This window comes from Stenella coeruleoalba (genome assembly GCF_951394435.1).
Source record: "Stenella coeruleoalba genome assembly, chromosome: 9".
Lineage (NCBI taxonomy): Eukaryota > Metazoa > Chordata > Mammalia > Artiodactyla > Delphinidae > Stenella > Stenella coeruleoalba.
The window spans coordinates 53,706,722-53,734,499 of NC_137155.1; the positions used below are offsets into that span (position 1 = coordinate 53,706,722).

The 27,778-nt window shown below is 38.3% G+C and overlaps 1 protein-coding gene across 3 annotated transcripts; it reads left to right on the forward strand.

Annotated features, from left to right (window-relative positions):
- Positions 1–471: 471 nt before the first annotated feature.
- FAM221A (family with sequence similarity 221 member A) lies at positions 472–27,351 on the forward strand. 3 transcript variants are annotated; one of them, XM_079932100.1, is made up of 7 exons: positions 472–619; positions 3,462–3,635; positions 6,497–6,687; positions 8,750–8,956; positions 13,386–13,493; positions 16,608–16,690; positions 26,839–27,351. In XM_079932100.1, the coding sequence occupies exons 1-7, from the start codon at positions 555–557 to the stop codon at positions 26,905–26,907; spliced, it is 897 nt and encodes a 298-aa protein (XP_079788226.1). In that variant the 5' UTR covers positions 472–554; the 3' UTR covers positions 26,908–27,351. The 3 variants fall into 3 exon arrangements, with proteins under 3 accessions (XP_079788226.1, XP_079788227.1, XP_079788228.1); XM_079932101.1 differs by having other exon boundaries at positions 16,611–16,690; XM_079932102.1 differs by lacking the exon at positions 13,386–13,493.
- The last annotated feature ends 427 nt before the right edge of the window (positions 27,352–27,778 follow it).

Consider the following 27,778-nt stretch of genomic DNA (forward strand, 5'->3'; position numbering starts at 1 on the left):
TTAAACTGCTACTCAATTTCTTTGAAGAACATGTTGCTTTAGCGACAACCAAACTGGACGCAGACACTCAGGACTACTGATTTTACATCACAGTTTTTTAAACGCCAAATTTGAAAACACGGCTGGGGATTATGGAGAGGTGGGCCTCACACGTTCCAGAACCTTCTCACAACCAGAGAAAAACGCTGCACAAAGAAATAACCCATGTTCTGTGCATCCATTACATGCAAGGCATTGCACTCCCTCGTCACTCGTTATTTTACAAGGACACCTGCCAGACCAGGGAAAACGAGAGGGACAAGGTTTGCGGAGGCCGGTAAACAGCATCCCCAGCGCGGCGGGGTTGAGCGTGGAGGCCAAGTTTCTCGTGGGCAGCCAGGTGGCAGCGCGCGCCCTGCGTGGTCACCGCGGTCTTCCTGCGGGCCAATCGGGAGGCGGGTGGGAGGGGGCGCGGCCGGCCGGGGCAGGACCGGTTTTGGCTCCTCAGGGTTCTGCTCACGTGCGCAGGGCGGGCTGGGGCCCCAGAGCCGGCGCCTCCCGGTTCCCCGACCGCCATGGAGCGGCTGACGTTGCCCGCCGGCAGCGCGGCGGCCGTGGACGAGTACATGGAGTACCGGAGGTGAGGCGGTGGCTCCGCGGGGCCAGGAGGCCCCGGGCAGGCCCGGTCCCTCTCGCTGGAGGAGCTCTGGAGGCGCGGGCGGGCCCGGCCCCCGTCGCGGGAGGAGCGCTGGAGGCGCAGGCAGGGGCCCAGCGCTGACTCGCTTGGGCTCCCGGAATCCCTTCCCGGGCTGGTGGGGGAAGCTTACATTGATTGCAGGTTTTCTCTTTCTGTAATTAAATATTGTACGGACACGCAGTTCTATTCTAATAAGTTTCTTCCGAGGCAATTTAAAAGGCCTCCCGCTCTGACCTCTTTGAGGAATGATTATTAACTAGATTTATGCAAAGATCCTTTTCTTTGTTTTCTTCTAAACTGCCAGTGTAGATTACACATTAGTACTCGGGGCCTGTAAAAGCAGACATCAAGTTTGCATGTTAACTTAGTAATAGGGTAAGTTGTGAACTTCTAAACGTGCTCCCAACCCCGAGGGGCAGGTTTTAAGAGAAAGACACTGGTGTAGTGTTGGTGGTTCTGGAGAAACTCTTCTCTGGAAACTGGAAGTGCAGCCGCTCCTAGGGCTTTAGGGAGTGATTCACTGCCTGGGGCCCTGACAAAGACCGATGCACCTGTAGCGATGTGTTTTTCCGGTCTCCCAAGAAAGGTTTTTGTGTGTGTGTGTGTGTCTTTATTGGAGTATAATTGCTTTACAATGGTGTGTTAGTTTCTGCTTTATAACAAAGTGGATCAGTTATACATATACATATGTTCCCGTATCTCTTCCATCTTGCGTCTCCCTCCCTCCCACCCTTCTAGGTGGTCACAAACCACCTAGCTGATCTCCCTGTGCTATGCGGCGACTTCCCACTAGCTATCTATTTTACGTTTGGTAGTGTATATATGTCCATGCCACTCTCTCACTTTGTCCCAGCTTACCCTTTCCCCTCCCCATATCCTCAAGTCCATGCTCTAGTAGGTCTGCATCTTTATTCCCGTCTTATCCCTAGGTTCTTCATGACCTTTTTTTTTTCTTAGATTCCATATATATGTGTTAGCATACGGTATTTGTTTTTGACAGTTGGGAAACTGGGTGAGTGGGAATTACTGGAGAGGGACAGGCAGGAGGAAGGGGAGTTGAGGCATGTGCGTGTGTGTGTGTGTGTGTGTGTGTGTGTGTGTGTGTGTGTGTGTATAAAGGGGAAGTGAGACGATCGTATCCTCACCTGGGAAGCTTGAGCAGCCTGAAACCCAAGCCAGAGGAGTTGCTCTGCTTAAAGGTGGTCGCCCCAAATTACTTGGGCAAATGAGTTCCTATCTGACTGCACTTCCCTCTGGCTGTCTAGGTGACATACTTTTGGGTAATGCCTAGAAATGTCTTGGTAATTCTGAGCCAGAAAAAGTGAGGGTGAGAAGCTTGATGGGTCAGGCCTCATTCCTGGTTCGGGTAACGCAAGGAGACTTGTGCCCAGAACAGCTTCCACCCAGCCCTCATGTAGGGCAGAGCGGGCTCTTTGAGGCTCCAAGTCTTACATTTCCTTGGGAGCAAGTTGCTGGGTCCTGATGTTGACTGATAACTTAGATATTTAGATATTCAGGTATGTGGAATGTGGGCCTTCAGTTGTAGTCTCTTGCCTGGCCCAGAAAATGTTAGGGCCTGGGAGGAAATTATTTTTCAAACATAAACTACCTGGAATAATTCTCTAAAAGTTAGGGGCTTGCTGCTCAAAGTGTAGCAGTCATGGCATCACCAAGGAGCATCACCAGGCCCTCTTCAGGCATTTTAATCTTAATCTGCATTTGAACTAGATTTCTTCGGGATTCTGTAAATAAAGTTTGAGCTACACTGGTTTAGAACTTAAAATTAAATGATCTCTTTCTTTAAAGATCTGCATTGATCTTAAGGTCTTTTTAGTACCTGTTGGTATACTTCTTGGTAGCTATAATAAAGTAAAGTGGCCCAAAATTTATCGCAGAATAAAATGCCCTTTGTTTTTATTTTTTTTTACTATTGTGTATCTAAATTATTTAAGTAAGGAAGAAGCTTGTAATGGTTTCATAGCCTCTGAGTTGGTTTTATTTATCTACCTCAGCTAAAGGCTTGAAAGTATGGAAAAGAGTATGGATTCCACCAAAAATTATGTAGCATTCTGCAAACAACATTTTTCATGACTTTTTAAGGAGGTATTTTCAAGGAGCTATTTCTTCAATTTTAATTGTGCTTCCTTTTCCTCCAGGGAGTCCAATTCTTAATTTCCTAAGAAATAGTGTTGGCTTAATTTTTCCCATAAAATTTTGAGGTCGGTCTTCTGGAATTAAACAGTGTTGCACCTGATTACTCAATGCATATGTTGGGTTTGAGCTGGTGCAGATCCAAGGGTGTTTGTGGGTCCCATCTTAGTTTAAACTCCTGGCCAGGGTTTGGAGTCAAGTGTGGGCATTAGTCATGTTGTCTTCAGCGTCGATGTTTTTTGTACCATTTGTTTTTTGGGGGGGGCTATTTTTTAAGGAGGAAACTATTAGAATTTTTTAGCAGTTTAGGCTCCGGCTTTTAACGGGAAAAATGAGCATGTTTGCTTCAGAATCAAAGGAGAAACTGAGATGAATATGTGGTAATTCTCTAGTGGTAAACATGGATCATTGAAGTCAGATGTTATGACTTCATTGACTTTCTTATTCATAATCCTCTTTTATATGGGAAGCAAAAGCTTTATTACTATTGTGTGTAATTTTGCTATTAACATGAGCCTAAGTAAAAAAAGCCGAAGCAGCATTTCCTTTGACTATACAAGTATAGCTTAATTTTAGTATTTTTAACCTGGAAAATAAATCCACAAGGCTTAAGAGAAGTATTATTTTGTTATAGAATTGTTGGTGAGGATGATGGAGGGAAACTTTTTACTCCTGAAGAATATGAAGAATACAAAAGAAAAGTCTTACCTATGCGTTTACAGAACAGATTATTCGTGAGCTGGCGATCACCAACTGGAATGGATTGTAAACTTGTGGGTCCAGAGACACTGTGTTTTTGTACCCATAGGTAAGATATTTTATTGCTAAGGTTTCTGGTGATTAGGAAGTATAAAACTGTAGCAGAGCATATCTTCCTTCTATAAATACCATTATTGGTGATCATTGGAAAACATTTGAAAACAGGCTTTTATATACCAATAATATGCCAGAAATTATTTAAGGTTTTTGGGGGCTATATTTGAAAAATTTCTGTTGTATCAGATTAGAACTCATTATGGAGTTTATCACCTTAAGCATCTTTTCTCTTACCATTGGTTAGAAAGATATTGGTGCCCCTGTGGCTTTGCCAGGGGTCTTTTGGTTAGGCTGGGGAGCAGAGTCTGCCTCTCCCACCACTGGACAAGGTAGTAGAGGATGGGTCATCAGACTGCAGAGCTGATTTTATTTTTATTTTTTTCTCTGCAGAAAGAGTTTATTTTATTTATTCATTTTCACCTTTCATTATGAACATTTTCAGACACACTCAATATTGGAGAGTATGGTGTAATCAACCCCCACATAGCCATTCTTCAGCTTACATAAGTTATGCAGAACTGATTTTAGAGTTGCTTGAGTTGAGCTACACTGAACAGGTTACCAATCTACAAATAGAAGCATTTCTCCTCACATTTACTAATCTCCCTTTACACTTTAAGAAGTGTGTTGTATGAATACCTTTCTCTTTTATTTACAGACACACACACACACACACACACACACACACACACACACATACACACCTGTGAAGGATTGGTTCCAGGACCCACTGCGGACACCAAAATCTGGGGATGCTCGAGTCCCATAGCTGGGCCCTCCTGTCTGCAGATGTGGATTCAGCCACCCTCAGATCATAAACGTAGTAGGAACACAATACGTGGTTGGTTTAATGCCCAGATGAGGAAGCCATGGATACTGAGGGCCTACTGCATATTTACTGAAAAAAAAAATCTGCAGTTTAAACCTGTATTGTTCAGGGGTCAATTCTCTCTGTGTGTGTGTGTGTGTGTGTGTGTGTGTGTGTGTGTGTGTGTGTGTGTGTGTGTGTGTGTACATATATATATATATATACCTTTCTTTAAACAAAAATACAAGCACACAGCTTTTTATTACAAGTGGTCCTCTTCTGAGAAAAGCACATGGAGGAAAGGAAATACATGAGGCTCCAACCATTGATGTGTGTTACTGATACCTGAGGTTTGCATTTTGCTGTGTTTATCCTGTTCTACTTTAAATTTTATGACTGTCACAGGTCTTAGTTGTAAAGCTCAAAAGGACAAAGCTGCTTCAAGGAAAAATCACAGAAACTATTACGTGGTTTTAGGTAACGACTTCAACTTTCTGTTCCAAAGGAACCATGGGAGAGCCGCCCTGTTCTGATAGTTTCTGGGGCTCTTTCCTGAGGTACTCTGTGTAGTTGCTGTTTACAGACTTGCAGCTTGCTGGAGGTTGTTAGGCAGTTGCTAGGATAAGTAATGTTGTGTATAGATTGACTTGAAATTTATTTAGCAACCCCAAATAAAAACACTGTGGAGGAATGGAGGATGAGGGTTATGTTGATATCTTTCAGAAATGAAGAGGACTTTGGTAAATTTATGTTAGTTTTATCATTTATCCTTGTAAAAATTTAGTGCCAGTCTCATATCTATGTATAATTGTACAACATGGAATTAACCTTCAAAAGTGACCCAACCCCACTTGGATGGAAAAGTTCTTTAGTACCAGTCACTCAGTGAGATCTCTGTCTGAATTAATTTTTCCCTATTATGGATGTGAAACATTGGTTATTTAAGGAAAATGAGGGATATATAGAAACGTAGGAAGAAGACTCACCACCTAAAGCCAGCTGCTGTTAATATGTTTTACTATGTTCATGTACTTTTTTCTTTACATAGTTCATTTAGTTAATTATATGTATGTATGAATATTGAACCAGTTTTTCATTACAGAGTCACAGAAATGTTTCCACATGGTTCATAGTAATTGCAAACAAGATTTATGAGTATGCTTTATATATATTGCTATTGTAAGTACTGTTGCTAATGCTATTCTTATGCACAAAGCTCTTTATATACATGGAATAATTTTCTTAGGGTATATTCTTCAAAAATGAACCATGTAGGTTAAAGGATGCATCTTTTTGTGTTTCTTGAAACCCTATTAAATGGGATTGGTTCTTTTGTAACACTCTTGACAGCACTGTGAAATATGTACAGTTAAGAAAACTTTGGCTCTCTTTGCTAAGTGAAAAATGGTATCTCGTTATTTTAACTTCTGTTACCTAGGATAATATTGAGAATAATAAATTTAATATTATTTTACTGAGTATCACTTAATGAGAAGGAAGCCAGTGGCCTGAGAAAATTAGGTACAGCATTTTAACAAAGAGCTTTGGCTTTGAAAGGTGTTGATAATTTATTTTGAAGTTTAAAGTTAAAAATTAAATTATATTAAAATAAATAGCATTATTATACGTTTATTGAACTTATTTCAATTTTAAGGAGCAAACCTGTGAAAATAAATGTAAATAATGCACTTTGATAGAAAGAATTTTCATGAAGAAGTTTTTTCATGCTCTTGGGTTGTGCTTCTTTATTAAAGAATCTGTAGTGGTATTTTAAGATAATTATTTGCTATTTCTTTGTATATTGTTGTGAAAATTCTTCTTAAATAATTAAAAATAAAAATCTAGATGGGTGAAGATTTTTCTGACCAAAGCAACAGAGCTGACAAATACTGCATGCAGGGGAGTGTATTTTCAACCTTACTGATAAGAACAATGAAACAAAAATAAAAATGAAAAAGAATCATTTTGCATTTAACAGAACAGCAGTTGTCATTTCTGGCAGTACCTGCATTGTGCTTTTATTTCTTCTCTTTTATTTTTTTTAGGTATAAGCAACATAAAACTGACTTTGAAACGATTCCTCAGCAGCGCCCCATCAGCCTGCCTTGTCAAGTGACGGGCTGCCCATGCAGGGCTTACCTCTACGTGCCTCTGAATGGCAGGCAGCCCATTCGCTGCAGGTGCAAGCACTTTGCTGATCAGCATAGTGCTGGGCCTGGCTTTATGTGCAATGCCTGTGAGTTACATTATGATAAACACACAAACAGAATGCTTTTATCTCCTTATTGAATGTGTGTCTCTGTGCCAGTTTCATTCAGCTACAGCGACATTAAATGTGTCTCTGTGCCAGTTTCATTCAGCTACAGCGACATTAAACAACTAGGATGATGGATATCTACTCTAAAATTTTATTTTTGTGGAAAATCTCAGTTATTTATATGCTTTGCAGTCATCAACCTTAATCTCTAATCTCAACCTTAATCTCATGTAATTCAAATAAGTAATAGTAATAGATTTTAAAGAATCACTAGATGTGATCTGATTCAAATTTTTGAATCGTGGACGTTTTACCAACTGAATTCTATTTACAGAATAATAATCCTTAAAAAGGATTTTATAAGTCTAAAAAATTTGTATGATTTGCTGGCAGATTATTATGTTATTGCCTAAGACATAGATTGATGGGAAAAGCAAAATGTAACATGATGCTTTTAACACTTCGTAGGCAATCGCACCCTTATCTCGATACCTATACCCAAATCCCAGCCACCATCCCATATACCCTTCCTCTTCATCGTCCTTTTAGAAACCCTTTGAAATAGATAGGATATATTTTTAAAATTCTTTTAAAAATTTTATTTTATTTTTACTTATTTATTTTTGGCTGCATTGGGTCTTCATTGCTGCGCACTGGCTTTCTCTAGTTTTGGCTAGCCGGGGCTATTCTTTGTTGCGGTGTGCTGGCTTCTCATTGCGGTGGCTTCTCTTGTTGCAGAGCACGGGCTCTAGGCACGCGGGCTTCAGTAGTTGTGGCACACGGGCTCAGTAGTTGTGGTTCACGGGCTCTAGAGTGCAGGCTCAATAGTTGTGGTGCACAGGATTAGTTACTCTACGGCATGTGGGATCTTCCCAGACCAAGTCTCAAACCCATGTCCCCTGCATTGGCAGGCAGATTCTTAACCACTGTGCAACCAAGGAAGTCCTAGGTAGGATTTTTTAAAAAATGGGTAAAATATATTTCTTCAGGAGATAGTTTTTCCAGTTCTTTTTGTAGTATCTTGAATTGAAATCTTATGATGAAATATGTTATAAAACGTTTTTAATGACAGTGGCAGAAATAAATATGTTTCACTGATGAAGTATGGAAGTATTTGTTATGTGCCTTGGTTCCCGTACACATTTGTCAGAAGTGTGAGTGTGTAAAGGTTTTGTTAATGGTGTATTCTGGACTCCATTTCAATGTGGCTTTTTTTTTTTTTTACAAACAGTAATTTTATTGATATAATTCACATACTATATAATTCATCCATTTTGAGGGTACAACCTAATGGTTTTTAATATATTCACAGAGTTGTGCACCCATCACCACAATAAATTTTAGAATATTTTCATCACCCCAAAAAGAAATTCCATATCAATTAGCAGTCATTCCTTATTTCTTCCTCCCCTCAGCTCTAGACGACCAATAATCTACTTTCTGTCTCTGTGGATTTGCCTGTTCTAGACATTTCATATAAGTGGAATCATGGAGTATGTGGTCTTTTCTGATTAGCATCTTTCACTTAGTGTAATGTTTTTATGATTCATCCATGCTGTAACATGCATCAGTACTTCTTTCCTTTTTGTTGTTAAACAGTATTCTGTTGCATCTTTCTATGTCTTTGGGTTGGCCTTCCAATATGGCTTTTATGGGGAATTGACCCACAGAGACGTTTCCACATTATTTCTTCACCACTGGGCTGTCCCCCCCCATACCTGCTTTTAACTCAGTATTTGAGGAGAGGGCCTGTATTTCCTGGCTCTCCAATGTTTAGCTCAGTTTCCTTTAGTCCTGATTGGTTTTTCCAATTTTTTTTTTTTTGCTATAGACTCTCTTACCATTTTAGCATCTTTTAAAAGTAAGAGCAGTGGCTGGGAGGGAGTGAGTTCAGGGGCTAGGGGTAAGAGGTACAGGGGCCAGAGCACAGTGTATGAGGGATCCGGATTCAGGTGATTTTGGCCAAGCTAAGTGGTTTATAGGGCATACAGCTCATTACCTATATTTTAAAATGTTTAACTTGGTTTACATCTTGATTCAGGTTCTCAGTGTTCAGGATTCCATAGCTCCTTCACTTGTGCTTGTGGTCAGCCTGCATATGCCCATTACACAGTAGTGGAAACTAAGGAAGAAAGACTGGCTCAGAGAAAACCGGTGGGTTGGGACGTTCCTTATGCAGCAATGGGAGGATTAACTGGCTTTAGCTCGCTGGCAGAAGACTACATGCGATTAGATGACAGTGGAATTGGTAAGTGACGATATATGAACTGTGAGCTTGTCATATTGTGCTAACACAATATGTGTTATGTGTGCTAACAATAGTGAAGCCTTGTATTTGTTTTGCACTTTAAGTTCTTCATGTTATTTTCAAAAAATATTCTCTCATTTGATTTTTATTTTTTAAAAGATTTTATTGTCGCTATCCGATGTATGATTATTACAGAAAAATTAGAAAACATAAAAGATCACTCCTACCCCAATACTCATACCGAAATCCCAACTCACAACCCCATTGTTTGTAATAGCGGAATAATAATTTGTTTTATTTGATATGATACAGTTTACCTGTTATCCTATTGTATGTAATTTTTGCCATTATAACCATCTCATTTTGGAAACATAGGCTTTTGTCCATGTGTGTATGTACATGCATGTGTGTACATGTTATCACATCTGTAGTAATATACGATCATATGCATGTATGTCTACATGTATGCACACAAATATATCCACTTGCATATATAAAAACTTAAAGTAATATACAGAGAAGTTTAATTGGATATATCTCAAACTATTGAAGGTAGCTGGATCCTTCTGGGAAAAAGAACTATGGTTCCTATCTACTTTAAATACTTCTATGTGTGTGGATTTTTTTTTTCATAAAAAAGCATGTATTACTTTTATTTTTTTCATTACAAAGATTACAAAAACATAAATCAATATTTTCTTGTTAAAACAGATTCAAACAAGTCCCCCTTGAACACTTTTCTTAACCCCAGATTCTTTCCTAGAGTGTAATTTGCTGTCATCAATTGATTTGTATTTCTCTTTTTAACGTACATTTTTATAGTTTACTTTTTTTTAACTTAGAATAATTTTTGAAGGCCTATTGTATCAGGATATACAAATCTACTTATATTTAACTGCTTCGTAGTATTCTACACTATAGATATATATCAGTTTTCTGAACCATTTCCTTGTTCATGGCATTTAGATTGTTTCCATTTTATTTTTTTGCCTTTACAAACATCGTGCCCCCCAAATCCTTGAACTTGCTTCCTTGTGTACTATGTGAATTTGACTCTAAGGCAGATGGAGAGAAGTAGAATTGTTGGGTTGAAGAGTGTGCACATGTGAAATTGTAATACGTTCTGTCGAATTGCCCTCCAAAAATGCTGTACTTGTTTATACTTCCTTTAGTGATGTTTTAGCTTACCTATTTCCAAACATTTATGCTGATCATTGATGTCATTAAACTTAGTTTTTTTGCCAGTCTAATGTGTGAAAGTGTTATCATTGTTTCAGTTCAGTTGATTTCCCTCATTATTAGTGAGATGAGAGTATTCTTATATTTAGTGTCCATTTTACTTTCTGTGAATTGTCTGTCCATATACTTTGCTTATTTTTATGTTTTTCTATTTTCTCATTGATTTATAAGAAGTCTTCTTATATATTCTGTATACTAATCCTTTGTATTTATTTTGCAGATATTTTCTTCCAATATGTCATTTGTCTTTTGGGTTTTTTACTTCTTATTGTTGTTGTTTTGCAGTTTTTAAATGTAGGAAACAGGCCTTCCCTACTCTAATTTTATAAATATGTTCTCCTTCATTTTACTTTAATGCTTAATTTTTTTGCTTTTATGTTTAGCTTTCTTATGTATCTGGAATTTACTTTTTGTGAAAGTGTGAGGTGTGTATAACTTTGGTTTTTGTCCAAATCAATGGCAAGTTATACAAACACCATTTTTCCCAAATAATTTGAAACTTTACCTTTACCATATTCTATTGTACTTTCTATTTTGTGCCATTGGCCTTAATTGCATATTTTGTGCCAATATTTCATATTTTTAATTATTGTTCTTCATAGTGTGCTTTGATAATCGATATGGTAAATTCTTCCTGTTTGTGTTCATTTTTCAGGATTGCCTTGATATATTTGTGCATTTTCTCTTCTAGGTTATTTTATAACTAGCTTGTTAAATTCCATAAATAAATCCTTTTTCAATTTTTATGGATACATGATTGTATTAGGCTCATGCAACAGTTACAGAAAACCCAGTTATCAGTGGCAAACAAAAAATTATGGTAATGATGTTGTTGATGATAATTACGACTTTGTACTGTGAGGCTTGTTCCAGCCTCTTTATATCTATTACCTCATTTAATCCTCACAACAGCTCTGAGTTAGGTGCTATTATTAATCCTTTTTGCAGACGAGGAAACTCAGCACAGAGTAGTAAAACATCTTGTTCTGTGTTATTCAGCTAGTAAGTGGTAGGACTGGGTTCAACCCCAAAATTGTTATGGGCTCATTAGTCAGACTCATTATTGTCTATTTCTGTGCGACTACCTTATTGTTTTCATTACTACAGCTTTATAATAAATTAATACGTATGACTTCATTTTTTTACTTTAGAATTTTCCTGACCTATTCTTCCCTTTTAATTCTTTCAGACCTTTGGCATTGTTTTTTAAAAACATTCTATTATTACAAAACTTTCTATTATTTTAGTTGAATATGTAGATTAATATAGGAAGATTTGCTGTTTTAAAATATTGAGTCTCTTCATTTCTTTGTCTTCTTCTGTGTAGCTTAGTGGAATTCTGAAGTTACCTTCATGAAAGTCCTGCACAATTCTTAATTTTATTTCTAGATATTTCATCGTTTTTAAAGCTATCATATATGGATTTTTCCCTTCCTTTATATTTTCTAGCTGATTATTGTTTGCTTATGAAAAAGGAAATGTTGTATGCTGCTTTTGTTACCAGTCATTATTACTTAATCTTAAGATTTTAAATGTATATCTTTAGTTGATTTTGCATATACAGTTGACCCTTGAGCAACAGGGCTTTGAACTGCAAGGGTCCATTTATACATGGATTTTTTTTCAGTAGCAAACACTATGATACTATACAATCTGTAGTTGGTTGAATCTGCAGATGTGGAACCGTGGATAACGGAAGGCTGACGGTAAAGTTATATGTGGATTTTGACTGCGTGAAGGGTCGGCACCCTTAACCCCTGCACAGTTCAAAGGTCAACTGTAATGATAGTTTTGCTTCTTCCTTTCCAATGTTTATGACTCCTCTTACTCTTTGACCAATCAGAATGACTGGTACTTTCAGAACAATGCTAAATAATAGTGTTAGTAGCTGGCATCTTTGCCTTTTTGTGACTTCTGGTATTTTATCACTTAAGTATCTTTATCATAGAAAGAAAAAAAAACTTTTCCTTCTGGCCTCTGCTGGAAGGTGGGGTGAAGAAAGATGAGAACGAGGAGAGGAAACATAAGATGTTTTTGTCTTGATTTTAGATGTAGGGGAGCCCGGAGCAGAGGGACGTCTGCTCCATTAGCCATGTAGAGTCCTGGACAGAGATGATCTTTTGCTGGAATTTGTTCCTTTGTGATACTGAAGGAGCCCATAGTAATTCCCAGCTCCTGTGGGGTGCTTGGAAGGCAGGTGAGCTGTGAGGCAGTGGGCCTGCCATAGCATCTGTCATAGCAAGGGGCCAAAGGTGACTGCAGAGCAGAGCTAGATGTGGTTCCCCTGAGCTCTGGGGGATTCGGTAGAAAAAGTGGCAGGCAGCTGAGAGGTCTGTACTTCTAGTGAGAGCCTGTGAGGCTACCAGGCCCTACCAAGCTGAGAGACTAAATTGCAACTTTTGCCAGCCTTTAGCGTTTGAGATCAGTAGCGCACACGGCCACCAGAGAACACACAAGGACCTGGCTGGACCTGAGCCCCCTTCTCTGATCTTCCCACAGGTCACAAGAGGGAGGAGCTGGGGAAGGAGGGGTGCAGGAATCTGAAAGGCTGAGCAATTGTCCCACACTATTCACTTTATAGGAAAGGACTAAGAGTTTATTTCCTTCTCTCTACCCTTGGATGGGGATAGGCATGTGGGGGAGGGGTGGTTTGTGAAGAAGTAGAGGACTTATTAATTTCTTCTGCAGCTTCCTTCCTTTCGGCCCAAAAGTGAATGTAGCAGTTGGTCTTTGTAGTTTGTGGTTTAGGATTATGATTGTTTCCCCATTTCGTTGAAGGAGTTTTCTTTATTTTTTCATATTTTGTTTTTAGATGGTTTCCCAGTAAGGAATAGAGGAAAAATACACTTATTCTATCCTCTTTAACTAGAGGTTTTTAAATTCTGAATGTTTTGCTTTTGATAATGTTTTGTGATTATGTTAAGGTCTTATACTTCTTTGCTGACATACAATTACATTCGTGCATTTTTTTTTTCTGTGAGAAAGGTCTCTGAGAAATGCAGAAGTACTTTTATCCATTTGCCTTTACTTTATATGGCAAAAATTTATATAAACAAAAATTTTCATTGTACAGAAAGGATTTTTATAATGATTCTGCTTGGGGCTCTAATTTATTTCACATTTGAAATAACTTCTTTGTATCCTAACAAATAAAGATTTAATTTTCATTCTTCACATATTTTGTTCTCAGGTGCACCTTCAGGTGAATTTTTAGACTCTCCAGTTACAGCCATGGACCACCCATTTCTAAAAGCATTTCAAGCATCATCTAGCTCTTCTCCAGAAACACTAACAGATGGTAATGAAATTAAATTGAGAAATAGTTTTGGATGTAGTAAAGATTATAGGTTGATACATTTTCCAGATTACTCTTTTTTTCCAGTATTACCACAATTTGATTATCATTTCACTTTTATATTGTCCAGGCACTGAGAAAAAGCAATAATCTTCATTTTAATTGGGAAAAAAATTGTTAAATCTTGGAATTATGAGGATTCTGATAATACAAAAATTTGGAGTTTTAAAACCTTATTCTGGGACATGTTATTGCTTTGATCTGAATAAGAGAGCCCTCTAGTGGACTAATTGCCTTGATCCTTTAGGCTCTCCCAAACAAGGTGTAATCCCTTGATAATTATAGATTAGCAAGGTTTTACCATTTATAAATTGCACATAAAAATGAATAAAGTTCATTTTTATACATTTTTAAGTATTCTATTTCCTTTATTGAAAACAAGAATAAAAACGAAGAGGAATTTGTATGATTTATGAGGTATTTAGTATCTTAAAATATTCTGAAATGAGAATTTTCTTTGATTTATTTGTGTTTTCATACAACCTTTTCACGTACACTGACTTTTTGCGCAAGGGATTTGCACAATGAAGTAATTATAAGATGTAGATAGAAGTAAGAAATCAAAACAAAAGAAAAGGACACAATTGTGTCACTTTTTTTTAGTGAGGTATAGTCGATTTACAGTATTATATTCCTTTCAGGTATACAACATAGTGATTCAGAATTTGTATAGATTATACTCTATTTAAAGTTGTTATAAAATATTAGCTATATTTCCTATGCTGTACGATATATCCTTGTAGCTTATTTATATGTAGTAGTTTCTATCTCTTAATCCCCTTCCCCTATCTTGCCCCTCCCCAATTTCCCTCTTCCCACTGCTGACCACTAGTTCATTCTCGATATCTGTGAGTTGTGTCAACTTTCAAAGTTGATGTAACTATTACATTAAGCTGCAGTTTTGACTGAGTTGTAGTGGTAGCCAAGGTACAAAAAGGAAGGTGAGATCAGTTAAATACTTTTCCTTATTAGAAAGGAGGAGCCATGAATTCCTTGGTGCACATGAAAGTTGTACCAGTGCTGGATTTTTTTTTTATAAATTTATTTATTTATTTGTTTTTATTTTTGGCTGTGTTGGGTCTTTGTTGCTGCGCACGGGCTTTCTCTAGTTGTGGAGAGCGGGGGCTACTCTTCGTTGTGGTGTGCGGGCTTCTCATTGCAGTGGCTTCTCTTGTTAGGAGCACGGGCTCTAGGCACGTGGGCTTCAGTAGCTGTGGTATGCGGGCTCTAGAGCGCAGGCTCAGTAGTTGTGGCGCACGGGCTTTGTCGCTCCGCGGCATATGGGATTTTCCGGGGCCAGGGATCGAACCCGTGTCCCCTACGTTGACAGGTGGATTCTTAACCACTGTGCTACCAGGGAAGCCCCCCAGTGCTGGATTTTAAAGAAATTTATGTAGTGACCCTCAATGATGCAGTAGCCCAAGGTTTTTAAAAACTTTTTTTCAGCAAATGCAGCCTCTGATTGGTTAATTCTGATACTTACCTTTGAAAAAAGTGGTAATATCCCATTTTACCAGATAAATGGTAACATACCATTTATTAAAATGTAGCTCAGTGAAGGTGATTCTGCAAGAAGCTTAGCTCAGGTGGTCCAGTGTGATCCAGGGAAAGACCCAGGGTTTACAGACGAATGGATAGAGAGCATATATTCTAAGCAATTTTTCTTGTTTTTCTCAACAAGATTTGTATTAGGTAGTTGTTGGCAGTGTGGTTATACTCTGTGGTGATCATCTGGAGTCATATGATTTTTGTGTTGCTGGTTGAGGGTGAATTCATATGCTTTAAAAACAAGAACAGGTGTTCAGGTTGATATTCTATTTTGGATGTGAAGGGACCCAACCAAGACATTCCCCTGAAATGAAGGTGAACTTTTCCATGGAATTAGGTGCTTGGCTTACCTACAAGGAAAACCAGATTTTCCTTCCTGAAGCGATTTTAAGTTCCTTTCAGCACATAAACTAGTTCTTGACAAGGTATAAAAAAGTAAATACCATGGAAATGGTTAAAATTATTTTCGTTTTGAAAAATTTCAAAGCAGGAAGTAGCATCACTTTTGGTTGCCTACACAGACTCTCTTAGTCTGTTCAGGTGGCTGTAACAAAATAGCATAGACTGGGTTGCTTATAAACAGCAGAAACTTATTTCTCACAGTTCTGGAGGTGGGGAAGTCCCAGATAAAGGTGCCAGCATGGTTGTGTTCTGGTGACAGTGCTCTTCCTGATTCACAGCCAGTGCCTTCTCCTTTGTGTCCTCACATGGTAGAAGGGTTGAGGACTCTCTATGGGGTCTCTTTTATAAGAACACTAATCCCATTCATGAGCGCTCCACCCTCATGATCTAAGTACCTCCCAAAGGCCCCACCTCCTAGGACCATCACATTGGGCATTAGGATTTCAACATATGAATTTTGGGTGGTGGGGGGAGGGGGCAGGAACACAAACATTCAGACCTTAGTGCAAACCTTCAATAGTTACTTCTGCGCATTATCTGTTACAGTGGTACGTGAATTTCTAGCTGTAAAATTTAAAAAGTAGTTGAACAAAGCTAAATGAGCTCTGATGTGAAATAGCTATATGGTGTAATTTAATATGAACCACTTGAATATTTGGAGAATGTTTACCAATGAACATTACTTTTGTCTTATGATGCCCTGCTTTCTGAAAAAGAGGGAGTAGGATCAATGATTCATTTAGATCATTTCTGGTTTGAAAAACACAAAATAATCACTCAGAAGGAGGAAAGTTTTTTTTCTGTTTTTTATTTCAGAAGAATTTATAATTATATGAGTACAGTTGACTCTTGAACAACACAGCTGGGTTAGGGACCCCCCACCCCTGTGCAGTTGAAAAATCCTCGTATAAGTTTACAGCTGGGCCTCTGTATCCACAGTTCCTCTGTAACCACAGTTCCTCCACATCTGCAGATTCAACCAACCCAGGAGCATGCAGTAGTGTAGTAGGTATTTTTTGAAAAAAATCCGAGTATAAGTGGATACACAGTGCAAACCCATGTTGTTCAAGGGTCAACTGTACTTAGATTTTTCTTTTTCCTTACTAGTAGGTACAAGCAGTCAAGTTTCTTCCTTAAGGAAACCTGAAGAGGACGATATGGCTTTCTTTGAAAGACGATACCAGGAAAGGGTAAGTCTGTAGGAAAACCTGCTTACATTAAGCATTTACTTGTAACAGAGGCACTGTAGAACAACTATATATTGATTGTGGATCATCATTAAAAATAATTTATAACGTCTACTTATAGCTAGTGTTAGGCTTTGAGACTTATTTAGAACAATTCAGAGAGAAACAGGACTAATGAATATGATAATTTATGGAGGTCATAAAGATTGACTAAATATACACATAAAATTGTCAATAATAAAGACAACCTGAGCAGATTTGTAAATTATATATATGTTGAATTCGTTTTTTAAAATTAAGTAATTTATTTATTTTTGGCTGCGTTGGGTCTTCATTGCTGCGCGCGGGCTTTCTGTGGTTGCAGTGAGTGGGACCTACTCTTCGTTGCGGTGTGCGAGCTTCTCATTGCAGTGGCTTCTCTTGTTGCAGAGCACAGGCTCTAGGCACGCGGGCTTCAGTATTTGTGGCACGTGGGCTTACTAGTTGTGGCTTGTGGGCTCTAGAGCGCAGGCTCAGTAGTTGTGGTGCACGGGCTTAGTTGTTCCATGACATGTGGGATCTTCCTGGACCAGGGATCGAACCCATGTCCCCTGCATTGGCAGCCGGATTCCTAACCACTGGGCCACCAGGGAAGTCCCTGTATATTGAATTCTTAATGTATAGTATTTCTACTCCTTAGTGGCTTCTAGGTATAGGCAGACTCAAGTTAGAATTACCCAATAGCCTTTAAGAAGCAGAACACTAAACATAAACATATTTTAACAATTTTCAGGGCTCAACAACTACAGTGTTGATGTGTTCCCTGCTTTCAGTAATGATAATTTTCATCAGTTCACCACCACACCATAAACTCCTTGGGGATAAGTATAGTATTTTTTATTATCTGTATTTTCCCCAGAACTAAGTACAGTGCCTTGTACATAACATGTTTTCAATAAATATTTATGGAAAATTGAAAAGATAAATACAGGTATAATTGATATTTGCTTTCACACATCATCTACTTACACATGTGATGTGTTTCATGTCAGTGTTCATATTTGAAAGTTTTGTTTTGTTCTTGTTTATTGCCAGGTGAGGGGATGCTGGCTTGATGAGGCGTGGGGGATTGTATCCAGCCATATGGTACATTCCCCAAAGTGCTTTCCTTAGGATTATTTCATAGTTGTTTTGTGGGCATTCATTGTCTCTCTGACTAGGTAGTAAGTGCCATGAAAGTAAAGACACTCATCACTTTTTGTTGTATTCTCTACAACTCTTAAACAAGAGCTTGTTGAGTAACTAAAGGTGTGGAAAAAGGAGACCATTAAATAAATTCACCATCCAAGGGCAGAGGAAGTGAGTAGGGGACAGAGAGATTAGCATGTCTTTCCTAATGAAGAACTTTAAAGTATAGGGGGACAGTCCTTGGTATGACTTAAGGCAGTGATAAATATTGTCTGTGCTATAGCCATTCATCATATGTGGCTATGTATGTCTAAATTTAAATAAATTAAAAATTATTTCCTCAGTCACACTAGCCATATTTCAGGGGCTCAGTAGCCACATGTGGCTAGTGGCTACCTTGTTGGGCAGTGCAGAAAGTTCTTTTGGGAAGCTCTGATCTAAGAGAAAGAGGTGGTGGTAGAATTTCGGGGGGAGGATGAAATAGAGTGCGGAAAGAAGAGGCTATGTTTGCAGCATCATCAAGGCTAGACGTTTTTTTTTGCGGTATGCGGGCCTCTCACTGTTGTGGCCTCTCCCGTTGTGGAGCACAGGCTCTGGACGCGCAGGCTCAGCGGCCATGGCTCATGGACCCAACTGCTCCGCGGCATGTGGGATCCTCCCGGACTGGGGCACGAACCGGTGTCCGCTGTATCGGCAGGCAGACTCTCAACCACTGCGCCACCAGGGAAGCCCAAGGATAGACTTTTAATCAGATCAATCTGTGTTCTTAGAACACACACGTTCACAGCTGAACTTCAGTTTTTCCTCATAGGCTTATGAGGGACAGGGTTCTAGAACTCCTTCCTTCCCTCCTCCAGGAGCTTGGGTAGTGTTGACTGCCTTGAAAAACATGCTGATGGTATTTGCTTGTGGCAAAGTAAAGGGGGTAGTTCTTATCTGTGGATGTTTTAGGGGATATACCTGGCCCATCCAGACTGCTTATTATAAATAGACCTAGAATTTATGGGATGTGGTTTATAACTGTTCAGCCTGTGTGATTTATGGATTTATGAGATACAGCTTATAACCTCTCCAGCCTTTGTGATGAATGGAGTATAAAAACTAAGAAACTCAAACCTAAACAACTTCCTCTGAGCTGACGTGTATCATACACGTTGTTAGTACTCATCTTTTACTCCAAAAAACTATGACAGGCACCACTGAGGGAAAAAGGATGGTTAGGAAACTAAATCTGATGGCTTCAGGGCCCCATTTGAAAGCAGTGCTACATCTGAATCTGGTTTTGGTTGTATCCTTTGCTACTCATTGGTATCATTGGGTGTAGGGAAGAATCCATGGTTAGTGTGAATTGGTTTTGATAATTGAAGCCTTTGTGGTAACATAGTTTACTAACTACTTTTACATATTAAAGAGTTGCTTCTTAGCTTCTGTAATATATCAGGTCAAATTATTTTCTTCCATTGTGGATGGCCTTTGGTCTCTTTTCCTCAATAAATGAGAATTTTATTAAGGAAACAATTATTAAAGGTCAGCTAGGTGCAAGACACTGTGTTAATGCCCGGAAATTAAAAAAAAATTTTAAGGAGAGGGCAGACAGCAGAAGCAAGAAGAACTATAGTCCTGCAGCCTGTGGAACAAAAACCACATTCACAGAAAGACAGACAAGGTGAAAAGGCAGAGGGCTATGTACCAGATGAAGGAACAAGATAAAACCCCAGAAAATCAACTAAATGAAGCAGACATAGGCAAACTTCCAGAAAAAGAATTCAGAATAATGATAGTGAAGATGATCCAGGACCTCGGAAAAAGAATGGAGGCAAAGATCGAGAAGATACAAGAGATGTTTAACAAAGACCTAGAAGAATTAAAGAACAAACAAACAGAGATGAACAATACAATAACTGAAATGAAAACTACACTAGAAGGAATCAATAGCAGAATAACGGAGTCAGAAGAACGGATAAGTGACCTGGAAGACAGAATGGTGGAACTCACTGCTGTGGAACAGAATAAAGAAAACAGAATGAAAAGGAATGAAGACAGCCTAAGAGACCTCTGAGACAAGATTAAAGGCAAAAACATTCGCATTATAGGTGTCCCAGAAGGAGAAGAGAGAGAGAAAGGACCAGAGAAAATATTTGAAGAGATTATAGTAAAAAACTTCCCTAACATGGGAAAGGAAATAGCCACCCAAGTCCAGGAAGCACAGAGAGTCCCATACAGGATAAACCCAAGGAGAAACACGCCGAGCCACATAGTAATCAAATTGGCAAAAATGAAAGACAAAGAAAAATTATTGAAAGCAACAAGGGAAAAACGACAAATAAGATACAAGGGAATTCCCATAAGGTTAACAGCTGATTCTCAGCAGAAACTCTACAAGCCAGAAGGGAGTGGCATGATATACTTAAAGTGATGAAAGGGAAGAACCTACAACCAAGATTACTCTACCCCGCAAGGATCTCATTCATATTCGATGGAGAAATCAAAAGTTTTACAGACAAGCAAAAGCTAAGAGAATTCAGCACCACCAAACCAGCTCTACCACAAATGGTAAAGGAACTTCTCTAAGTGGGAAACACAAGACAAGAAAAGGACCTACAAAAACAAACCCAAAACAATTAAGAAAATGGTCATAGGAACATACATATCGATAATTACCTTAAACGTGAATGGATTAAATGCTCCAACCAAAAGACACAGGCTTGCTGAATGGATACAAAAACAAGACCCATATATACGCTGTCTACAAGAGACCCACTTCAGACCTAGGGACTCATTCAGACTGAACGTGAGGGGTTGGAAAAAGATATTCCATGCAAATGGAAATCAAAAGAAAGCTGGAGTAGCAATACTCATATCAGATAAAATAGACTTTAAAATAAAGAATGTTACAAGAGACAAGGAAGGACACTACATAATGATCTAGGGGTCAATCCAAGAAGAAGATATAACAATTATAAATATATATGCACCCAACATAGGAGCACCTCAATACATAAGGCAACTGCTAACGTCTATAAAAGAGGAAATCGACAGTAACACAATAATAGTGGGGGACTTTTAACACCTCACTTACACCAATGGACAGATCATCCAAAATGAAAATAAATAAGGAAACAGAAACTTTAATTGACACAACAGACCAGATAGATTTAATTGATATTTATAGGACATTCCATCCAAAAACAGCAGATTACACTTTCTTCTCAAGTGCGCATGGAACATTCTGCAGGATAGATCACATCTTGGGTCACAAATCAAGCCTCAGTAAATTTAAGAAAATTGAAATCATAACAAGCATCTTTTCTGACCACAGTGCTATGAGATTAGAAATGAATTACAGGGAAAAAAACGTAAAAAACACAAACACATGGAGGCTAAACAATACACTACTAAATAACCAAGAGATCACTCAAGAAATCAAAGAGGAAATAAAAAAATACCTAGAGACAAATGACAATGAAAACATGACGATCCAAAACCTATTGGATGCAGCAAAAGCAGTTCTAAGAGAGAAGTTTGTAGCTATACAAGCCTACCTCAAGAAACAAGAAAAATCTCAAATAAACAATCTAACCTTACACCTAAAGGAACTAGAGAAAGAAGAACAAACAAAACCCAAAGTTAGCAGAAGGAAAGAAATCATAAAAATCAGAGCAGAAATAAATGAAATAGAAACCAAGAAAACAATAGCAAAAAAAAAAAGAGAAAACAATAGCAAACATCAACAAAACTAAAAGCTGGTTCTTTGAGAAGATAAACAAAATTGATGAACCATTAGCCAGACTCATCAAGAAAAAGAGGGAGAGGACTCAAATCAATAAAATTAGAAATGAAAAAGGAGAAGTTACGACAGACACTGCAGAAATACAAAGCATCCTAAGGGACTACCACAAGCAACTCTATGCCAATAAAATGGACAACCTGGAAGAACTGGACAAATTCTTAGAAAGGTATAACCTTCCAAGACTGAACCAGGAAGAAATAGAAAATATGAACAGACCAATCACAAGTAATGAAATTGAAACTATGATTAAAAATCTTCCAAGAAACAAAAGTCCAGGACTAGATGGCTTCACAGGTGAATTCTATCAAACATTTAGAGAAGAACTAACCCCCCTCCTTCTCAAACTCTTCCAAAAAATTGCAGAGGAAGGAACACTCCCAAACTCATTCTATGAGGCCACCATCACCCTGATACCAAAACCAGACAAAGATACTACAAAAAAAGAAAATTATAGACCAATATCACTGGTGAATATAGATGCAAAAATCCTCAACAAAATAGTAGCAAACAGAATCCAACAACACATTAAAAGGATCATACACCATGATCAAGTGGGATTTTTCCCAGGGATGCAAGGATTCTTCAATATACGCAAATCAATCAATGTGATACACCATACTAACAAATTGAAGAATAAAAACCATATGAATATCTCAATAGATGCAAAAAAAGCTTTTGACAAAATTCAACACCCATTTATGATAAAAACTCTCGAGAAACTGGGCATAGGGGGAACCTACCTCAACATAATAAAGGCCATATATGACAAACCCATAGCAAACATCATTCTCAATGGTGAAAAACTGAAAGCATTTCCTCTAAGATCTGGAACAAGACAAGGATGTCCACTCTCACCACTATTATTCAACATAGTTTTGCAAGTCCTAGCCACAGCAATCAGAGAAGAAAAAGAAATAAAAGGAATACAAATTGGAAAAGAAGAAGTAAAACTGTCACTGTTTGCAGATGACATGATACTATACATAGAGAATCCTAAAGATGCCACCAGAAAACTACTAGAGCTAATCAATGAATTTGGTAAAGTTGCAGGATACAAAATTAATGCATAGAAATCTCTTGCATTCCAATACACTAATGATGAAAAATCTGAATGAGAAATGAAGGAAACACTCCCATTTACCATTGCAACAAAAGGAATAAAATACCTAGGAATAAACCTACCTAAGGAGACAAAAGACCTGTATGCAGAAAGCTATAAGACACTGATGAAAGAAATTAAAGATGATACCAACAGATGGAGAGCTATACCATGTTCTTGGATTGGAAGAACCAATATTGTGAAAATGACTCTACTACCCAAAGCAATCTACAGATTCAATGCAATCCCTATCAAATTACCCATGGCATTTTTTACGGAACTAGAACAAGAAATCTTAAAATTTGTATGGAGACACAAAAGACCTCGAATAGCCAAAGCAGTCTTGAGGGAAAACATTGGAGCTAGAGGAATCAGACTTCCTGACTTCAGACTATACTATAAAGCTACAGTAATCAAGACAATATGGTACTGGCACAAAAACAGAAACATAGATCAATGGAACAAGATAGAAAGCCCAGAGATAAACCCACGCACCTATGGTCAACTAATCTATGACAAAGGAGGCAAGGATATACAATGGAGAAAAGACAGTCTCTTCAATAAGTGGTGCTGGGAAAACGGGACAGCTACATGTAAAAGAATGAAATTAGAACACTCCCTGACACCATATAGAAAAATAAACTCTAAATGGATTACAGACCTAAATATAAGACCGGACACTATAAAACTCTTAGAGGAAAACATAGGAAGAACACTCTTTGACATAAATCACAGCAAGATCTTTTTTGATCCACCTCCTAGAGTAATGGAAATAAAAGCAAAAATAAACAAATGGGACCTAATGAAACTTAAAAGTTTTTGCACAGCAAAGGAAACCATAAACAAGACGAAAAGACAACCCTCAGAATGGGAGAAAATATTTGCAAATGAATCAACGGACAAAGTATTAATCTCCAAAATATATAAACAGCTCATGCAGCTCAATATTAAAAAAACAAACAACCCAATCCAAAAATGAGCAGAAGACCTAAATAGACATTTCTCCAAAGAAGACATACATATGGCCAAGAAGCACATAAAAAGCTGCTCAACATCACTAATTATTAGAGAAATGCAAATCTAAACTACAATGAGGTATCACCTCACACCAGTTAGAATACGCATCATCAGAAAATCTACAAACAAGTGCTGGAGAGGGTGTGGAGAAAAGGGAACCTTCTTGCACTGTTGGGGGGAATATAAATTGATACAGCCACTATGGAGAACAGTATGGAGGTTCCTTAAAAAACTAAAAATAGAATTACCATATCACCCAGCAATCCCACTACTGGGCATATACCCAGAGAAAACCATAATTCAAAAAGACACATGCACCCCAATGTTCATTGCAGCACTATTTACAGTAGCCAGGTCATGGAAGCAACCTAAATGCCCATGGACAGACGAATGGATACAGAAGATGTGGTACATATATACAATGGAATATTACTCAGCCATGAAAAGGAACGAAATTGGGTCATTTGTTGAGAGGTGGATGGATCTAGAGACTGTCATACACAGTGAAGTAAGTCTGAAAGAGAAGAACAAATATCGTATATTAACTCATATATGTGGAACCTAGAAAAATGGTACAGATGAACCAGTTTGCAGGGCAGAAATTGAGACACAGATGTAGAGAACAATGTATGGCCACCAAGTGCAGAAAGCTGCGGGGGTGTGGGGGTGGTGGTGTGATGAATTGGGCAATTGGGATTGACATGTATACACTGATGTATATAAAGTTAATGACTAATAAGGACCTGCTGTATAAAAGAATTTAAAAAAATTAGGGAAGAGGAAGAGGAGGTGTTTTTGCTCTTTGGATAATGTATTAGATGGATGTGTTTGCTAAGTACTATTTGAAATGAGTAAACACTGCTTTAGCTTTTGTTGTTTAGCATATTTGATCTTTTTTGATGTTACTGCAAATGTAACACTTGGCCGTAAATGAGAGGAGTAAGGGGATTAGCATTTGAGTGCTTATTAAGTACCTAGATTTATATGTGTGTGTGTGTGTGTGTGTGTGTGTGTTTGTGTGTGTGTGTGAGTGTGTGTGTGTGTATATATGTGTATATATATATGTGTGTGTATATATATATATATAAAATCTTATTTAAACCTTTAGAACAATCTTATTACATAGTGCCTATTACTATGACTTTTTTACAAAGGACAAAACTGTTGGTTAGTAGTTTGCCTCAGATGGTTAATCAACAGTAGAGGTAGGATTCAGCTATTCTTCTGACTCCGGGGCCCATAATCTTTGCCTCAGAACAGAGTGTTCTTTGGGGGGTCCTCCAGATGACCTGTTGACCTTTACAGTGTACAAGAGTGATATGAGTGTACGATTTTTATTTATTTATTTTTTTGGCCGTGCTGCGCAGCATGTGGTATCTTAGTTCCCTGACCAGGGATCGAGCTCGTGCACCCTGCAGGTAAGTGTGGAATCTTAACCCTGGACCGCAAGGGAAGTCCCGAGTGTATGATTTTTGAATGAGGTTCCCAGCCAACTCAAAGAGGAGAGAGAGAGGGAGAAAATGGGGAAGAGACAGAGGTGAGATTCATTCACTTTTATTTTTAGGAGGTTACTTGCAGTTTGGTGAGATTGGGTAGACTGGTCTTGCCAGGCCTCTTCTGGTTTCTTTGTATTATTCCCGTCATATTAGGAAGTAAGAGACCTTGCCTCCACCCACCATGCCCCATATTTTCTCTCCCCTTCTTTTGCAGGGGTAAGGCAGTGGTGCTGCCTTGGAATTGGTGTGTGTGAGTGTGAGTGGCAGTAAAAGGAACGTGGGTTTTGTGTTCTATGGAGTCTTTTTTTTTTTTTTTTCCCCAAGGAAAGGATTTATATGTTTCTGAAAGATCAGAAGGCTCTTGCTTAGGGTATGCAAGCTTCTTCTTTGTTTCAGTTACAGTGGAGAAGGACAACCTTCAGGAAGGTAACTGTTGAAATGTAGAAATCAGAATTATAGGTAACTGTCCTTTAAGCAGTATGTGTTCCAGAGATAATCCAACTGGATTAGGTGTATCCTGTAACGCTGTAGGGAATGTGCATAGGCTGGATGTAAGGTTAGGCATTTAAGCTTTTCTTTTTTTTAACTTTAGTGGCAATTAAAATTAATTTAATCATTTCTCCAAAGCAATATTCATTATATGTTATTTTTGTTAAAATGCTTTTGTAAAGTTGAAATCAAACAGTACTAGATGACTTTTTAAAAAAAATTTATTTATTTATTATTTTTGGCTGCGTTGGGTCTTCATTCCTGTGTGCAGGCTTTCTCTAGTTGTGGCGGCTTCTCTTGTTGCGGGGCACGGGCTCTAGGCACGTGGGCTTCAGTAATTGCAGTACGTGGGCTCAGTAGTTGTGGCTCGTGGGCTCTAGAGCACAGGCTCAGTGGTTGTGGCACACAGGCTTGGTTGTTTCACAGCATGTGGGATCTTCCTGGAGCAGGGCTCGAACCCGTGTCCCTGCATTGGCAGGTGGATTCTTAACCACTGCGCCACCAGGGAAGTCCCTGATTACATTTTTAATTAAAAAATTTTGTCTTTGACTGGGTTTGAGATACACACACACACACACACATATACACACACACATACTCACACACTGAGATAGAGACAGAGCCCTTGACAGGACCCCTCTCTGCAGGGTTCTCGCTTTTGTGCTCATTCTCTGAGTCCTCTGTTCAGTCAGCACTCCTCAAATCTCTCCCGTGTGCTGGGCTACGTGTGTGAAGGGGTGTGTGTGTGTGTGTAAGTGAGACTCTCTGCCTCTTCCCCCTCCCTCTGACCCATTCTCTCTCTGTCTCTAAGGTGTTAATGAAGTCTGCCCTGTCTCTGAGAGAGAAGAAGAGAGGAAACACAGGAGGGAGAGGAGTTGGGAGCTTGCATACCCCAACAAACCATATTTTAAAAATGCAGTTAGGTCCCTTCAACAATCAGATTGTGGCTTTAGTATTTAGCAGCTTAATAACCGCTAGGTGTGTAAAATGGCTGTGATAAATAAGACATGAACCCAAATGATGTATGTGCAACCTTTTTTTTCTTTAGGATGTTTTACAAATTATTATGTCAACAAATATTTTAAATTTTCAGATAAAAATGGAAAAGGCTGCTAAGCAGAAAGGAAAAGCACCATTGCCATCAACTACAAAATCTTCATGAAGACTACTGGGGAAATTAAAACCAGCATCCAAATATGTCTTTTGTGTGTTAATTATTTAAGTATAATAATACAATTTATTTTTCCTCAAATAATTTACTTCTTTTTCTGTGTAAAAATATCTTTTTGAATGTTTCCTTAATTTATTTAAGTGAAAATACCTTATACTACTTTTGTCAAAATTCATGATTTATTACTTTATATAAACTTTTTATCTCTCCTAACAAATGAGGTTATTTTTACATTAGCCAAAAGCTTAAAGTATGGTAAATATTTTTAGTTTATAATAGTTTAACTTTTTCAGGCTATTTTAAAAATTGAAGATGTTATTGAGGGTTTTGAACAAATATATTTCGTTCAAAATAGTTACATGAATATCCTTAATTTTTATTTTTCAAACTTTGTAATGTTGATTTGTTTTAAAATAAAAAAGCGTATTTTAAAATTATATAATCATTTTCTAGTGGTATCTAATGATTTTTAAGTCGTTTTGTTAACTATGCATTGTTTATAACTGTATTGATGCCTCCCGTGTGCCACTTCAGATTCTCTTGGTGCACCTCTAACTCCAGTACTGCTGTGAGACACTTCCAAGCAGGCTTCTGACAGCTTCACGTGGAAGCCATTTGATGGCACTCTGTCTTGCTGTCTTCTCTAAAGATCCTCTGACACTGTGGCTTGGGATGCCCACTGGAACCCTTCTGCATCATACATGTATGAAATACACGGGTGGGTTAATGACCTTGGGACCAGACTTGACTAATGGGAGGTGGAAGCCAATAGATAGATAAATAGTTCCCCTTCCTTCTGCTGGGAAGACAGTTCTGAGATGCCTTTCATAATCTTTCTCAGAAAATAGGATTGAGCACTAGT